The 18,317-nt window shown below is 50.0% G+C and overlaps 1 protein-coding gene across 1 annotated transcript; it reads right to left on the bottom strand.

Annotated features, from left to right (window-relative positions):
• Positions 1 to 786: 786 nt before the first annotated feature.
• LOC128728426 (uncharacterized) lies at positions 787 to 1,969 on the bottom strand. Its single transcript, XM_053822051.1, has 3 exons — positions 1,925 to 1,969; positions 1,247 to 1,870; positions 787 to 1,176 (listed from the first exon to the last, which is right to left on the bottom strand). The coding sequence occupies exons 1-3, from the start codon at positions 1,967 to 1,969 to the stop codon at positions 787 to 789; spliced, it is 1,059 nt and encodes a 352-aa protein (XP_053678026.1).
• Between the last annotated feature and the right edge of the window lie 16,348 nt (positions 1,970 to 18,317).

Below are 18,317 nucleotides of genomic sequence, written 5' to 3'. Positions count from 1 at the left end.
TGTCCCTCGCCCTCGCAGAGCCGTGTCAGATGACGCGCGTTTGGTGTCATCGTGCTCACGTGCCAACGCGCGGAACAAAAGAACGGATTACTTCGCAGCTCTGGGGGGATTTGCAGAGTGTCTCGATCGGGATTTCGGATGTTTTGTGCACTCTAATCCAGGCGGGTTTAGCGCGAATCCGGACTCGCGGGATGGGGCAGGACACCAGGGGGGAAAGGGGAAAGGGGAAGTAGACAGACGAGTGGGAGGGAAAAGGGAAGAGTGGCAGCTCGACACTCACGTTACTCAGCCGAGCACACGTTAAATAAATGTGTAGAGAGAGAGGAAAAAAAATACACCCAACCGCCGGTTCGTTATCGGATTCGTTGTTATTTAAGCGAACACCATGCGAAGTGCTGTCAAAAATTCATTCAAAAGCCCGAAACCCCAAGCCTACGAACACCTCAGAGATAATGCGTGGCCCTTATCGCGCCCTTAGCCCGAGTGTTAATTGGTGACAAGGAACCGCTAATAAATAAATGTATGGATAATAGCATGGTTTCCATGGATAGTTAGAATGAAGTGGAGCTACTACTATACTACTGCATATACATCAGTTGAATCCACCGTTAAGTACATGTTCCTGATTCCAATTCAGTTTCGGAATAAACCAGTGGCTTAGATCTAGTAAGACAACCGAAACTGGTAGATGTATATGTCAGTAGTGTCATGATGGATCTGACTATAAAGGGTAAAACCTATGAATCAGCATTCCACGGGTTTTTTGTCACCAATCAACAATCGCTTTTACGACTTACGTACACTGGCGGCGATGGCACGTCGTGGCAGGACTCGCTGGTAAAACGCAGGCGTTCCAGTTCTGCTGCCGGCTCCAGGACGGAAAAGGCCCGCTTCGAGCAGATAGCGAGGTCGTGGGATGTCTGGCTGAGCACGCAGATGTTCGGTAAGATAGCGAACAGAACGCAGATGTCGAATGTCCTGGAAGAGTGCTCGCATCGTCCGCAGGTCATCTGGAAAGTCCGGCTGAAGTGTATCGCCTTCTTCCGGTTTAGTGGGACCTCGTCGCAGCTCAGAGGGAAGAGTGCGACCAAAGGCGACCGTTCGAGGAGGTCCTGCCGCTTCCCACCTACGGCGGTCCTCTTGCATGATCTGCGCGATACGGCTTTCAATCGCCATCTGGTGGAGTATAAAAACACCTGTTAAAAAAGGCTTCTAGATAAGCCCACATTGATTGTTAAAGTCGTACATGTTCGAGGTTCCATTGGCGTGCGACATCAGTAGGAAGGGCTCGGATAGGGCGAGTATCCACACGAATAGCCCGTGCCATCTCATCCTCTATCTCAATCGAGAACAGCTGCTTTACGATGTCCTTCGTGATGTTAGAACGCTCTGCACCAAGCCCACTCAGCCACTCGGAGAAGTCCTGAGCGCCAAGATCGATCAGCTCTTCAATCTGCTGAAAGAGCGGTTTATCCAGCAACTTCCGGTCGGTGCGATAGTACTTCGTCTGCCAGCAGATACGCTCGTGACCTGTTCGACGAAGGAACCGCTCCATCCAGTTGCCAATGGGACCTGGTGGTGGAGCTCGGGATCGCACACCTGACCGGTTCTCGACGATCATCTCGAAAGGTGCATCACCACTTCTGCCTGTAGCAACTTCATCATCATCATCATCATCTTCCTCTTCTTCGGAACTGCGTCGCTCGGAATCGCGAGGATCTCCACTCGGGGTTTGCAGTCGTTCTGCCAGGATGCCTTCAAACTCACGGTCATCATATGGGGGCATTGGCACGAGTCGACTCAATTTGCCGTAGAGTCGTCGAGGCAGCACGTGTGTCATGTCGAGATCAGTTCGATTCTCTGGAGGTGGCTGTGAAAAGGGGGATGATGCAATCGTTCACAGGACACGTCTGTATTGGCTCACCTTCGCGGCTAGTTTACGTTCCAGTTCACCAATCAATTGCTGCATCTCGGGGTCTGTATTGAGCTTTCGCGTGGCACGTTTCGGAACTCGGCTCTTCATATTTTAGTCGCGTTTTTGTTACAAGATTTTGCTTCTGAAACACAACAATCAACTAGCCAATACTCGCGTTCTCAGTTTAATCAATACGGTTCAAATAAACTGTGCCAGTTGCGTTGTGTTGTCATGACAACGGACAAAGCTGTGCAAAAAAAGCTTTTAAGCTTCTTTGAGGAGAGCTTACAAAGCTCTAACAGCGAAAGCCTTATGTAAAGAGCTTTGAAAGTTTGATGTGAAGAGCTTTGAAAGCTTGATGTGAAGAGCTTTAAAAGCTTTATGTGAAGAGCTTTGAAAGCTTTCTTGATGAAGCTTTCATGCGCAGAAAGCACGTTTCAAGCGGAACGTTATCCTTTTTGAAAAATTGTTTAAACTAATTGTCATCATTAACATGAAATATCGTCTAATTAGTAGCACAAACATATTAATTCGATTATTCATTTGATGTTCAAGTATTTTAATTGATTCGTTTGAGCAATCTCTATGATATTTCATGAGACTCGGACTAGAGCTGTTTATGAGCTTTTAGAATATACTATAATTCTATCGTAATCTCTATCATCAGCAGAGTCATCACAGCAGTTGTCAAACTAATTTCACAACTCAGTGAAATCAACAGATTGTCTCCAAAAAGAGAGCCCTCTGGCGCTAGTTTCTCCACCGAATTGCATCCGAAATCGTTTGCAGTGATGAAACATTGTCCTCATTTAAATCGCAACCCTGCAGCAGCGCGTCCTATTGCAGGTTCGCGTTACCTTCTCAACAGACAACGACCCGAACAACGCTCACCTTCCGGACATTCACCATTGCATGCCATTTCGGAATATATTTCCATCCTCCCTGCGGCCGGCATTAAAATTCATAATTCACGCCTCACCCGCGGGCCTCGGGTAGAAATCATGGGTAGTGAATGTTTCGAACCCGTGCGTTTTCCCCGGACTTCCGGTGGCGAAAAAAGGAATAGCCTTCGCAAAAAAGCAACCCACAAGCTCGACCACTGCAGAATGCAAGCTTCGTGGAAACACTGGGAAAAGAAATTTATCACCTCCTTTCTCGCGAGTCACTCTCACCGGAACCGGTTGCGTGCTGGCGGCTCGTTAGCGGCTACATCCGGTGCCGCCATCTTGCGACAGAGACCGGTGTGACAAAGAATTAGCGTGCGATTTTTCTGTTTGCGAAACCGAACCGAGCCTTAAACCGCTCACCGGAAGCCCGAAAGATGATGCAAGGCGCGTGCCTTTAAGCACTCGAACCGGAAATGTGGCCCTCTAGCGGACACCGCCCTTTGGGAGTGCATCGAGTGCTCGATTTATGTTCGGCAAAATGGCTGCAACAATGGCGCTGGTTGAACTCTTTTGCGGTGGCCTTTCGGAATGAAGCGAAACGTGCCCATGTGTGGGTAAATTGGGCCACCATTGTGCCGAAGGGCACGTGTCCTCCCATCCCTCTGTGGGTGGTAGATTAAGGGAGTGGGAATATAATATTTGTGCGAGACTCGCATTCGTGCTCGTGCCCCTTTTTGCTATCATTTTTTTTATAACGCCGCGTCTGCGTCTATCCTAATAAAATTCGGTATAAGTTTGGCGCTCGCGCCTCGAAAGGGAGGTAGTTGCAGGAAATAACCTAATATCCTTAGAGCATCCGCTTTTTTCCCTGCACCTCATGCTCTTCCACCCACACGCCCTTCAACCCAACACACTTTCACAATTCGTGTCTTTCCACTGCGTTTCCGATTGCTCGAGCTCGAGCTGATACGCACGCCATGAGCCGGTGCTGAGGTGTCGACACACTCGCAATCCCTTGCACGAGCCCAGTCTGTCGATGCAACCCTCACCCAAACGGGTGACACTCGTTCACCCCCACCCACACACACACACACACACACACCACGTGGGGTGGAATAATAAACGCGAAGTTTGACCGCGCAACGTGCTGTGAGCGGATGGATGGTGGCCGATTTATCATCGAGTTGAGGAGAGTCGCTAGCCCTATAGTGAGTGAGTCTGGATGGAGATGTCATTGACGAGATTAGCAGGAGCTGCTAGATTGGGCTAGACAAACTGGGCTCTAACTCGTCGTGTGAGGAGCGAGTTGAGATTTTTGGGATTTTTCCACCGATTCTACATTCTGGAGTTGTTTCTTGTTTTGTAGTAAGCTAGTGATAGCACAAAAAATCGGGTAGTTCTAAGAGCTAAGAAGATCTATTGATGATTTTAATTCCTTTGATAACTTTTGCTTTGGCATAATGAATGCTCAAAGCATTGTGTTAATGTACTTGGAACCGCGTTTCAGGATCAAAAGTAGAATATGTTGTTAGTCTGTCAAATGCAACTAGTAAGTAAATGAATGTGAAACAGTTCTTTCTTAAATATGATACAAACACGTGAAACAAACCTACCACGTTAATATAAATGTCTTTACGGCCTTGTATCCTTGGAATAGGTAAAAACCTGTGTGAAATGAAGAGAAATTAGTCACAACTAGTTAGCAGCAATTCCAATCCAGCAGGATCTCTAGCTCAATTCCAATGCGTCCGTAAAGTGAGCCGGCCGATCGGGACCAAGCCCCGAGAGAGTCCGGCCGTAACGAGTTCGAACGTTTTTCCCATTTCCGTTGCAATCACGCCCCAACGGCGTGGGCGATGAAATGTCTAAAATCTGAGAGTGGCAAAAAAGAAGCACGCACACAGACACACACACACACGCTCACAGAAATAAATGTCAACCCAATGTCGATTTCAAATAACTAACGCAATTATGTCCCCTCGGGGTGGCGCGACGTTCCCGGCTTTTTTAATTACTATCTATCATTCACTCTCTTCCAACACCTAGCGAGGAGTTCAGGTGGCAGTAATGGGGTGAGTGGCGATTAAAAAAAGGAAAATACTCGCTTCATCCCCCTCTCCCCCCCATCGATGCGTACTTCCATCGCCCTATCACATTCGCCAAGCTAACGCACCAGAAGTAACACCTGACAGCGACTGTCACCTGGGCGCCTGTAAAGTATGCAACGGAATGCGCTGTCAGTTGGCGTCGATTGAGGGGAATGGAGAGGGGGTCAGCCGAAGTCAGTGTGATTTCCGTTCGGATCCAGTAAGGACCGGGGGTAGCGATAGGGCGAGGTGTTTATACGCTCGACACTCAATTGTTTACAGACACTCGCGGGCGCGCACATGCAAAGGGGTTACGGCCCTGGGGAGGGGTGTTAGGTAGGTGGAAGGGTGACAGTAAAATAACGTCACCAATAGAAGGGTCGTGCCTGGGGAGGATGAAAGGCAAATGGCTGGGGAAAGGACACTAGGGGGAGAGGAAAATAAAAACAAACCGAAGCGAGAGTGAACCGGGAATCGTGGAAAAATTTAATTTCAAGGAAAACTTTCACCTCATGATTCATCATTGATCCCGTTATCAGTCGCCAGCCTGCCCACCTGCCTTTCTGCCCCCTGGCTGCCCTTCCACCACACGGTGGGCTTCATTTCCGCTTGGTGCGAGCGTAAATGAGCGATGTAACAGGAATGCACAGTGTGTGCTGTAAGTTTAAGAATAGGAGTTCTACATTTTTTTGAGCGGAATTCCTAGAGTGGTCTGAGGGTTGAATTTCAAATTTTATGGGTTTTAGTAATCATACCGAAATGGATGAACTTATCTCACATATCATATCGGTTCGAGCAATCATTTTGTAAAATATAAGAAGCAATTACAAGGCAAATAAAGATGTAAGATGATGAAGGATCTTGTTAAGAAATTTTGATACAAAGGACTGTTACTCAAAAGAACTATTCAATCACTTTTTAAGCAAACTAATACTTGGTTCAAAATGTGTTTTCCAATGTGTATTCTAGACAAGCGTTATACCAAAGACTCCGAGAATCACCTAAACATAGATACATGCATCTGAGTGTCCTTAGAAGACCACCTTCTTTCTCATCAACTCGCGTGCCGCAGGAAGAGAATGAATTTCCCAATAAAAAGAAAAGACCACCTAAGTTTATGTTCTCTCGCGTGCGCCGGGTGCGGCTTCGCAGAACCGGTATCACCTTTTATCACTGAAGGTGTTCGCGAAATAAAGCGTGAAGCAAAAATAAAAAGAGAAGAACGAATGGCTATGCATAAATTGTCGCGCCTCCATCTCGCTCTAGACAGCAGGCCGGGTGGCAGGTGGAACCGTTTAAATGGTTTTTGATTGCCTGCTTCCGCCGGCCGGATATTGAGCGCCGAGATTGATGTAGCTGCTACTGCTCCTCCTCACCAGCTGGCTGTCACGTCAGGAAATTACGAGGCGCGACCTCGTAAAGCGCGAACATATTTGAGGTCCTTGCTCGGGGGGGCAGAAATTTCATTTAATGAAGATGATGATGCGATGATTTACGGATTCCGGCATCGGAACGCGCGAGACAATCGAAACCCGTTCGTCATCAGGTCATAATCGCGTGAAACTGCAGTACCTCGGGGAGTCGGTTGAGTGAGTGGACAAGTTGTGGCGTCGCAGGACCTGCTGGTATGTCGAGGAGTTTTTTTTCTCGGACACTCTCAACGGCTGATTTATCCCAATTCCTGAGATTCTCCCATCCAGCTATCAGCCATCCTGCTGAACTTCGGGTTTAGACTTCATCCCAAAGTCTCAGGAACTCCTGGAAATCTCTGGATCTTCACGTCCCCAAAGTGTCTTCTTTTCCCGCACGACGCTACGCTCATGTATGTGTGCATGATTGTGTGCCTCATCCTTGCTTGCCCTTCGGTTCTTTCAGCACCCTCCCCCCCCCCCCTCCCCACTCCTTCCTTCAACCCTCTCACTCCCACAGTCTCCTCGTTCATCAAAGGCTTAATTAAAAACCATCCTCATTTAATAACACAAGTTATAGTAATCGCTGCTTCTCGGCGCTCCGTCCCAACTCGTAATGCGATCTCCTGGCACGTCTCACCTCGCACTCCTTCCCCTTCCCCCCGTAAGCGAGGGGAGCGCCTGCTAATAGTGTGCGCGTCATTTCCGGATTCTTTAATAATAATTTGCTTTCGGTGCGAGGCAAACGAGCGCGACCCTTCGCTGGGTACGCCTGCTAGGGGTGACTTTTGACGTGCGTTTCCTCCCAGACGTTCTGCTGGCTTCCATTAGCTCACGAGCTGTGCTAGATGGGGTGGGAGGTGTGTAAAAAAAGGGCACGAAAATAAGTAGAAAAATAGTACGCAGCAGTAACTCGTAGAGGTAAGCTAGAGCAGAGTCAGAGACTCGACACAAATATCAGCATTTTTTTTTTCTCCTTAATTCACCACCTCGCTCGTCCTGTAGCACATTCCCACGAGTCCGCACTCATCGACTCGAGCTTATCCTTCTGCTAATTCCTTTCCTTACACACGCTCCTCCTCATTACCACCCACCTCGACGACCATTCAACACCTTCAGCGTGCGAGCAAAGCCCTCCTTTCCGCCGTACTCAGGTCGCACACTTAATTTCGGCGACGAGCTGGCTTTTAAGTGCGTCTCCGGATGAAGGTGCCACGAATTATGCTGTCAAAAGCTGCGCCACGCGGCACGCACCCTGCCACCCTGCCACCAACATCTGCCAGGTGGAGGAGCAGGCGTTGCAACCGCGCGATTCGGGCGATGTCACGTTGTCTTCATAAATTTCCAATGGAATTTAATAACATTTCATCGCCCCGCTGGGGGGAGGGGGTGGGTTGTAATGCCGGGTCGATGCCTTTCCTCTCCATCCCCTCGTCTTCGTGTTTGTCACTCTCCTCCTTCCACATCAACCGCTATCCCTACGTGAGGTGAGCTTCCTTTTTTTCCCCTTTGAGCGGGAAATGCCACGTGCCGCTGGTGAATCGAGGTCCTGACGCACCTGACCCGCACTTTCCTCCTACGTTTCGTGCTGACCATTCTGCGCGCGTATGTGTGTGTGTGTGTGTATATCCTTGACTCACGTCGCTGCCTCCTTTCGTACTCTTTTCCTTATCTCCCCGCATTCGTAGCTATTGAGCGGTTGTCTTTTGTTGTGCCTTTCGAGCTGCTGCAAGGACACTTTCACAGCACCCTGCCACCCCCGCTAGCGTCTCAAGAAGAGTGGGGGTGGGGGAATGGGGTGGGAGAAGGATGGGAGATGAAATTGCATGACTCATTATCAGCGCCGAGGCGTTAACGCCCAGGGTTTGGTGGCGTAGCGAGCGTGAAAATAATTAGACACCCCAGGCCTACTTCGCACGCCAGACACGACCGGAAACGTTGCGCGAAAGGGTGCAGCGAGGGGTGGGTAAAGGGTGGAGGGGGGGGGGGAGGGATTAAAATTACAAACCACAAACGAAAAAAAACGCCGTCTAGAACGAAAGAGATCGAGAGTGCGCCGGGAAGCAGGGCAAGATGAAAGGAAAACCCTAAAGCCGCCGAAAACTCACCTGGCGCGGTTTCTTCCATCCTTTCTAGCCGTCCAATCCCCCTATGAGCGGGAAGACACCGAGACCCATAAATGCCCGTATGCGAACGGTTTTGCTACGTTCAGGTCCCAGCCTGCATGCGACTCCGTGCATTTGCGGGCCTGCCGTTTTTCCGGCGCGCCATTATCGTCCGCACATTTTTCCGTTTTTTATTTGTAAAAGCCCACCCTAATTGGAGCCGCCATTGCGGTTGTACCGGTGGGCTCACTGTGGGTGGTTCGGGAAAATGGCGAGGAACTGTCCGAAGCCACCTTGAATGCGCGAGGCGCGCGGGAACATATTTTATCACCTCCTGCAGTTCGTTCCGGTGAGTGAGACGAGCCGCAAAGGGTTTAAGGGGTTGAGCGAGAAAACGAGGCATAGAAAAGGACTCAAGGATGAGCGAGAGGTAGACGGTAGGCGGGAGAGAGAAAGAGAAACGAAAGCAACGCGCCGGAATAGCAGAAATCCACCGCCCGGGGTTTCATTTGCACGAAAATGAGCAGCAGTGGGTGGCACCAGGTGTGCATACATTCAGGCGCAAGGATGAAATGCGGCGTGCTGGCGTGCAGGTACTTCCGGAAAACGAGCGGACAAAACCGGCACGAAGCTCCAAAACAAAGCCTGAGAAAGCGCTCTAGCACGAGGATAAAAAGAGAGAAGAGAGAGAGAGAGAGAGAGAGAGAGAGAGAAAACAAAAACCAGCAGGTCTCGCACCTTCACCCGAGTTTACGTGTCCTTGCGACGAGTGCAGCTCATGGGGAACATCAAAAGCGTTGAACAAACAGCGCCACAAAGCTGAGAAAATGATCACCGTGGGGATCTGAGCTGGAATGGGCTAAAGATTACGGAGCTCAAGCCCTGCAAAGGGACCGCGACCATTGTGCAGCTTTTAATTATGTGTTTTTCGCGCACAAAGCGGCACTGGGAGGAGGCTGGAGCCCGATTTTTCACTCTCCGTTTGCGTTTCTCTTATTTGTGGCTCCCCCAAGTGTCAATCTGGCTTCAACACGCGTGGGATAATGTTCGTACGAGTCGTTGGTAGGGCGCATACTAAGCGCGGAAAGGTCTCAGAGCAACGCGGGTTGCGCACATTTAGACGACAAATTACAGGGCGCGTTTGAAGATGCACCCATCGCTGTTTGGCGTTTGGTTTTTCACACTTCAGAGCAGCTGGCTTTCGTCCCGGCAAGGAGCTGGCGTTTGTGTATGATGCATCGGAACCAAACCATCCACAAGGCACCAAAAGTAGGGTTAGTGTTGGTGCAAGGCTCTATGATGGGGTTGCGCACCACTAAATCACCAAACATTTTGTTGGATGGCATTTTTGGTCGCGAGTTTCACCGGCTTGGGAGAGGGATTTCGAGGAGGAAGGGCGTAGGAGGAAGGGAGCAACAAAAAAAAAATGCAACATTCTGCAGCACTGTATGAAGCGCCACATATCCAACTCCAAGAACCCTCCGAGATCCTGCATTCAAGGACCCGGTTCGGTTTTCGGTTCGGCGCGCTATAGATAATCGAACTATCAAAAAGTTTCTGAAGCAATTTATCTTGGCCGTCCACCATCCGGTGCAAGTCCTGCCCGTCTTCACCCCTCCTCTTCCTGCCCCTTTTACCTTCCTCGTGTCCTCGTTCCTCTCCCTTTTACGCTGGAAAACTCCCGTCCAGCGCTCGCAGGGTGGCTGCCGAACGAGCCGATTTTCTGCAAGTGGGCACAAAATTTTGCTTAGCCCCGTACGATGCATCCGAGCCTCGCGTATGAATGGCCACGAAAATGAGCCACCCTCAGATTTTCCCGGCCACCCACTGCCACCCCTGCAGGCCCACCCCATTACTGCCGGTCAGTCGGGGTGGCAAATTGTTGTGCTTAACCTCGGTTGCGCCGCCGTCGGTTTTGTGCGGGGAAATTGATGAAGGAAAAAACGCACATTCACACACTTACATACACACAGACACAGACACGTCCGATCGTTCTTTCGAATAAGCCGCCCTTTAGAAGTGTGGTTCGATGGAAATGAACGCTACTCTCGCAACTGAGTTTGATGGCGATTTGAAAGATGCTTCGTCCGAAAATTGGCTTGCTTTCTTTCTCTCTCGTAAGCATATTGCTTGAGAATACAAAAAGACGTCCGGAGTCCTCTTCACCCCATTTACCCACCCATTTGCACCCCTCCTTATCCAGCTCGAGCGGCAGGAAGGAAAAACGGCATCGCCGGAAAAGCACAACTCGCCCCGGACGCGAACCGGCCGGCGTTCCACGTGCTCGATTATCTGCATTTTTACCCCAACGTCCCGTTTGGGCCTTTCTCACCCTTTCCCCACCCTTGCGCTGGGTTTTAATGCAGGCTCGCGGCGCAAGACTCGCCCGGGGCGTCGTCGCTTTATAACAAAACATTCTTCACTTACGTGCGCCCTAACACCCGACCACGATGGCCACTTATTTATGCACCCCTCGTCCCCCCCCCCATTCTTCCTCTCCAATCCTGTCCGCATCACGCAACATGCAGCTCTGATTCGTGTAAAAATGTGTTTCCGCTGAAAATCGCAACGCCGCCAAAAAATCGCCTGCGAAAAGCGATATACCGGGAAGCGCTGGGGAAAGATGATTTACGATTGCAAAATACCAATGTTGCACGCCGCCCTACCCTCGGTGAACGGTGGTGAACCAATTTCACCAATCAGTAGCGTTATAGATGACCACCGGTCACGCGAGCCGGCATCCTGGGGTGGCCGATTTTTCATCAATTTTCCCGATCGAGAGCCCGGCTGACTGTTTCGAGGCGCTTCTCTTATCATCGGCGACCGAGGAGACCGGTGAAGGTGGACGCGTATCACATTAATCAGCCGAGAGTGGTTCGTTGAGGTCGAAAGGGCTGGGGAAAGGGCTTCCTTAGCGTGACCCCACCCTCACCGAAAGGCTCGAGCCCGGTGGGGTGGAAAAAAAATTAAATGAACGCGTCGGCGAGCGAAAGTTCCTAATCTCGAGGGTTTCTTGCGTTCTCTTGTGGCGACCCCGCGGGCGAAAGGGCGAAAGGGTGAAAGGGCGAGAAAAGGGAGTCCCGCGTCCGAGCAATTATCCGGATTTATCGTAATGGAGCCTCGCCCTTGGGAAGGGGGTGATGAGAAGGAGCGTTTGTCGAAGGATTCATTCCGTGTCCTGCCTGCCGCCATTCGTGAAGGTTTGAGGAAAACGTTGCCCTCGCGGGTTGGCCCTCCGCCTAGGGTGGGCGGGAAAAACCGGAAACACATGTTAGCGCATAAATTACGGCCTCACGCCTCCGCGGTGGTCGGTCGCTGCTTTCGGTCGCCCCTTCGGTGGTGGTTCCGGACGCGGAAAACTTCGCTCATTTCCTGCTTTTACTTCTGCGTTTTCCACGGGTGGTGTGCGTGTGCCGCCCGCTGGGTGGGGTTGTGGGTGGCCTCGGCCACATTCGCGGCAATAATATCAATTAGTGGGACGAAAAAGAATACCGACTGCACGCTTCCAATTAGCGCGATCAATAACCGATTCGCCACGTGGTGGGAGGGGGTTGTAAATGGAGGATGAAGGTTGCGGAGGGCACAGGAAGGTGGGGGGTGGGGGGGGGTGGTTGAAGAGATGGACTGATGGGCACACGGGCGTGCGTTCATCATTGTGCCGAGAGAATGAAAAAAAAAACAACGGCAAACGAAGGACTCGTGATGACAAGCGTCATCCGCGCGATCTTTTGTACACCTAGGTTGGTAGTTCGTTTGAAACTGTTTAAAAATAGTCACAATGTAAAGCTAAATTCACGTATAACGTTCCTATTGGAAAGGTGTACACAAATGTTGCGAATGGAGGTTCATATTTTGCGTACATCTGCTTCAATGGAACCCGCAGGATGTCATCCAACGGTCTATTGAGAGCCAATTTCGCGATCCAAGCCTTGTACGAGCCGATGTGCTAAAATCCCAACCACCTTAGGGCCATAGCATCACGGCAATGCCATTAGTGGAGCCATCCGCGGGAGTAGAGCATGCAGTTCCTTCTATTTTTTCCCACACGGCTCTAGCTCTAGTGCGCGACAACCCACTAAGCTCTAATGGGATCAAAAAAGCTCCAACAAATGCTGCAATTAGTGGACGCCGCGGACTCCACACCCCTGGGCTCAGTAGTTTTCGTTGTAACAAAGAGATGCCGGTGGTGGAGGGGTGTGGAAAAGTGGATGGAAGGGGAGGGGGGAGGAGAGAGGAATATATTCATATCGCACTAATAGCGGGTTGAAAAATAATCATAAAAATCACTCGCGCGCTCGGTTCGAACCCATCCGAATTTTCCAGCCCGCACCGCTGGAGGATGGTTCAGGTGGAAGGGAAGCGTGGAGGAGGAGGAGAAGGAGGGGGAGGGGGTAGAGAAACCCAAGCATAAAGGGCCACGAGTCGACGGGGGCGGATGACAGTGAATTACACACATTTATGCACGCCGAGCTGACCTACTGCGAGCAGAGCGCTCCAAACGGTTCGTTTTCCCACACGGCTCGGGAGGAAAATGCCGGGGGGAGGAAAATGCGACTCCATTTCACCGCGATTCGTCGCTCTAAAACGTCCCCTACCGCACACCCACATCCACTACGCGGTGAAGGGGTGCCACGCGAAATATTTTAATAAATTAATTTAAATACATCGCGCAATGTAAATAAATGAAACCATCATTTAATTACAGTAATAAAATATTCTATAATTACTGCGCTTCATTTCAGAAAGCTTTTCCATTGCCCCCTTGCACCCTCTTCCCTTGATGGTTTATTTGTTCTGGGAAAGTGCACCTTTCCCCTTCCTCGCTCCCTGCGCTCTCATTCATTCGTGTCGCGAGGGCGGGAAAATAGCGCGCGTTCACATTAAAAATACAACCCCTCGATTACAACCACCGGTCAGCAGCAGCCTCTCGATACTATGTATGTGTAGTGTGATTTCCCACCGTGCGTGTATTTATTTGTTTGTGTTTTTATTCCTTCATTTATGCCATATGTAGCGGTTCCGTTCCGTTCGGAGAATCGTTACAGGCTGGTGTTTCAGAAACGAGAGCAAAATGGCTGCAAAAAAAAACGCAAACTGAATTGTATTCAAAATGCAAAACTGATATTAAAAAAGCGGCCAATGCATATTTTATTCCGAGTACCCGCACAAACCCATCAAACGGTTCGGTGCTCGATGCGCATGAATGAAGGTCACCGGCAGTGCAGCTAGGTGGGAAGGACGTTCATTTCGAGGCCGCTTTAGCTCCCATTAGCAGCCCAAATCGGTGTGGTTCTCGTCTTTACCATCAGCTTTCTTCCTGCATCACTTTTCCATCACTTTTGCCCTACCTCGAGGGTGAAATCAACATTTTTCGACGAATTTGTTTCGGCTTTCCAGCGGCTTCAATCGCACGGTCGAGAGATGTCTTCGCTCGTATATTTCGGTCTCAGAGACTCAGGGGTTGAAGCCGTTCTTTTTTTTGCGAAAACAACCCGAATTCGGGCTTAAAAGAAGGGAAATGACTGTGAGGGGATGGTCACGAAGAAAAAAATATCCTGTCGTTGATGGGGTGAGTAGAAGAAAAAGGAATGCGCCCAAGAGAAGAAGGCGGCTCTTCAGATGGCTCGACCTACACGGCGTGCCTTGACTTTTTCTTTCTTAATGAAAAATAACATATAATAACGTGCCATCCACTATCAGTTTGTAAACACTCGAGCGCTGGCACAGCGTGTGGTTGGGCTCACTCTCACCCCCATTTCGGTTTTCCCGGTTTGCGAATTTTCTTTCCCCAAGCCCGACAATCGTCGCCGGTGAAGGTGCGGGAGAACTTTCTTGCGGGAAAAATGAAATACGGCCCGCCTCGGCTTCGTCCTTTCGGGATGGACGGAGTACCGCTGAAGGAGCTTGAGTGGCGAAGATAAGTGCGAATGCTCGGTGCGAGCAAGCAAGGCTGGTGGCAGTGGTGAGTTTGCCTCGGTTGGCATCATAACCGACACTGGACTCTGCTGGGCTGGGGCGTAATAGGACAGTGAAGCAAAAAATAAAAAGGCAGCAGAAAAGCGCATCTCTTAACCTGCGAGAGAAAATTAGCAGCCATTCCGGTGTGATAATGTGCGTCGAAGAAGCCACACCGCGAAGTGGTGCATTTGAAATCAACCCTCCCGGTCGTCGATGGTTCTTATCCCCGGCCACCAGAGGGCGCATCATCGATGCTAAATGTTAAGCGGATGCGCGAGCCCACCGTGCCGTACGTATTATTATCGTATTTAATTTGATCCGTGTTTTATATCTTTCATATAAAATAATTTCTCCCGCATCTTCCACTGGTGAAACTATCTCCTCCGAGCAGCAAAACGGGAAAAATAAGCTCGAATCCTGTACGGTGCTGATGGTCCGGTTGCCATTACACTCGACCCAGGCACCGTTATCGTGCTCGACGGACCGGACAGGCATCGATGCGTCCTGAGCTTGCGGTGAATCCTTTTTCCTTGGCCACATTCCGGACTCCGGCCTGGTCCGTCGAAGGTGGACAATACGAGCAAATGGCGATGGCGAGCGAGAAATGTGATGGAGAAAAAAAAAGGCACGAGCTGGACAACGGCCATTGTGGGGTGTTCTTGGGCGACTTATTCTACCATCCGTCTCCCGGTACTGGAGGGATTTTGTTTTTTTTTGTTTTCTCACTCATACCCTTGGGAGGCTCTTTTCCTAAGAAAAACACGTGCTGGTCGGTTGTTTTCATAATCACCCCCGGAATGGTTAAGATGTGGCAATATTTGTCACAAAGCGTGGAATGCTGGTTTTGCCTGTTTTGATGTGCTTTAAATAGAGCAGCAACGTATTGATGTGGAAATCATTTATGTGCTGCGTTTGTGCTTCAAAAAGAAGTGCTTCTGCTGCTCACATCAGTTTGATTGCTGAATAAAATATAAAGTTGGCTATCGGCAATGATAAAGGATTAGGAATCAGTAGCAACCACTTTAGGACGAATTGGAAATGTGACACTATCTCTTCAACATCCAGATCGTTTCGAGGATCATTCGGTGAGGCTAAGAGCTCCAAGAGAAGGAGATGAGAATAGCGATAAGGTAGGAGATAAAGATGGACAAGGAAAGAGATCGTTTTCTGACCATTGGAAAGACCAAACTCGTCATGTAGCTCAATGTTTCGTACCAGTTCACCCATAAAGCATAGCCACGCATCATCTAGCGCAGGGTTTCATCCCAAGCTAATGGCTTTCGTCGTCGTTTAAGGACCATTAAAAGTAGCCCAAGCTACTCAGCGGGAACGGCACCTTAGCCTTTCGTATCCCGAAAAGCGACGAACCTGGTGAAATTCGCTTCCAACCCTAGACGGACGTGAGCGACGAGCTCATTATGCGGGCATAAATTTTAATTTCACTCTCCGGCCCGGTGGCGCTCCTTCCGGTAGGCCGCATGATTCAATATGATGAGGTGATAATGCGATTTGGCCCTGCCAGAAGCTGGCGGTTTCCGCTAGTATAGAGCCCCACCGGCAATGGGCCGCCTGTTTACGGCTCTAAGCCACAAAAAAGCGGAGTTTAAAACTTTAATGACCCATTAAATCAAAGCAAAATTTGCACAGTCACGCACGTAAATCAGTCAGCCGGGGAGGGTCAGCGTTTCGTCAGGCTGGGGATTTTTTTGGGCTTCTGTTTCTTAAGAGCACCGTGCATAGTCCCACCGTTGCAGGATACCAGCCGTTTGCTTAGCGTGTTTTCCGGCGAAAGGATTGCTGGAACAGATAAACACGGCCAACCACAATGATGTGCAGTTTTGCAGGATAGACGAATTGGAGGGACGTTCGTCAGTGGTCAATTGCCGTTAGGGAGTGTGGAATAAAAAATATCACACGCTCCTGGGTTTTGGGACGGATAAAAAACGGTACCAAGACCCTGCAGAGATTTATGAACACGATATTTTCTGAGCCCCGAGGGGAGTTGAAAGGCGCTAAATATTCGGTTGATGCAGGTTTAATTGCAATTTCAATGCCATTTGCCATTTAATGCGATGTCTTGTCAATTTAACTAGTGAAAAGTTTCGTTATAATTGAAAGAATAATGATGAAAGAAAGCCGAATAAAAAGAGAGAAGTATTTATATTAGAAAAAAAAACGTAAAGTATTACGTTTTCCATGTATGTTTACTGACTTGGTTCGTTTTAGGAACAAAATAATTAGTTCAAATTTCAAATAAACCCGTCCGCGGTAACGATCACTTAGTGATGTATCTATTCTGCCTTTATCGTATTCTTGAAATGAAATCCATCAATTCCATCAGCCTTCCTTCATTCCTGAATTCCCTAGACTAGCATTTCCCGATGGCAACCTCTCGCCACCTAATGCAACTAATGTTGAAGACATTATCTATTACAAACCCAATTAAAAGCTGACCGATAAACGATTTCGGTCGGCGTGTTCCGGCAATTTCGCGCCCGCTGGCACTCGCGCGTGGCCGGGCGGAGGTGAGTCAAGCGCTGATTTGTTGTTAGCATAATAGAGCATGTGGTGCAAGAAGGGTGAGAGAAGTGTGTGGGGGTGTGAGGGTCGAGACCGAACCGTCCGTTTTCCAAACGCCGCTAAATGAGGGGCCCATGTTTATCCAGTGCTGCACGTTCCCGAGCTCGGCACATACACACCCACGTGCAAGGGGAAAACACGAGACACGAGATGGAGGCGCCTGGTTGGGGGTGAAAATGCAAAATGTTTTTCAATCGCTGATTAGCACCTGCTGGCATTCCCAGGCCGTAGCCGGGTCCGGAATGCATTGCGAAAATGCAGCGAACGCGAGCTGTGGTGTTGCAAAAGGAGCGAAAGGATTGGCTGGGTTTGAGCTTACACGCCGCACGGGCGAGAGTTAATCGTCCATTAAACACCAAAAAGAGGGGCGTGTGGGTGGGGTGGAGTGGATGAAAAAATACACACACACTCACACACATACACACACGGAGAAAGGGAGGAGAGTATCGTTTGATGATCACTTCCGTCATGAGCCACGATCGAGTCGTACGTGCGCGTGCGGCCAAATAAGTGACACGTCAAGGCAGGTTGTGTGGGAAAAAGGACACAAACAGGCTGCCAGCGGACGTCCCAGGCTATCCTACCGCACGTATGTAAACAGTCGACTCGGTACGGCCAGTCAGGACGAGCGGATGACGAGCACCGACACAAAACACGCGGCAACGTGCTTTTTTCGCAGCGCGCAAAACCCGAACGGAAACCCGAACGCGCTCGGATTTCAGCTCGTGTGTGCTGCCATCTGCCGACCGGTTTTGTGACTCGCTGGAACACACGGATACGTCAGTCTGGCGTCGACGTCTGGCCGCGCTGGTTCACGGCAGCGAGGAGGCTCGCTCGCAGTCCGCGTTATTCGATCTCGTTCGCGGGGCGTTCCGGTTTTGGGGCGTCGCGTGCCAAAAGCCCTGTCCTTTGGTGGGTGGGGGTTCTACACGGATCAGGCAACCCTTTTTGGCGGTTTTTTTTGGCGTTGCAAACCTAACCGTCGGTGTCATTCGCTAGTCGTTTGTGAGCTAGTCCACGCCGCAGTCCAGCAGACGCTCGGTGATTTCAAGCAGCGGTGAAGCGAGCAAAGTGATAATCTGGTGTGCGTGTGTGATCGTGACGGACGATTTTTCCGACCGTTTTTCCGGTGCTGGTATCACACGGTGCGGTGGGAAACTCGTCACCCCTATTTTGCTGCGTCCATCAATCCGAGCCTTTTCAGCAATCAGCGATCGTTTGCAGCCAGCTTGGAGCTCCATTGCGGTTGATCTTCGCGTAAGTATGCGCTCCACGTGATGGGTGACGATCGTCCTTTGCGTGTGAGTGTAGGTGGCTCTTTGCTCATTGCAGCATGGTATGTGGGGTTTTCCCTTGGCACCAAAACGAGTTGATTA

The sequence above is a fragment of the Anopheles nili genome, chromosome X (assembly GCF_943737925.1).
Source record: "Anopheles nili chromosome X, idAnoNiliSN_F5_01, whole genome shotgun sequence".
Classification (NCBI taxonomy): domain Eukaryota; kingdom Metazoa; phylum Arthropoda; class Insecta; order Diptera; family Culicidae; genus Anopheles; species Anopheles nili.
The sequence above is the reverse complement of the archived record's forward strand: the minus strand, read 5'-3'. Positions and strand labels throughout refer to the sequence as shown.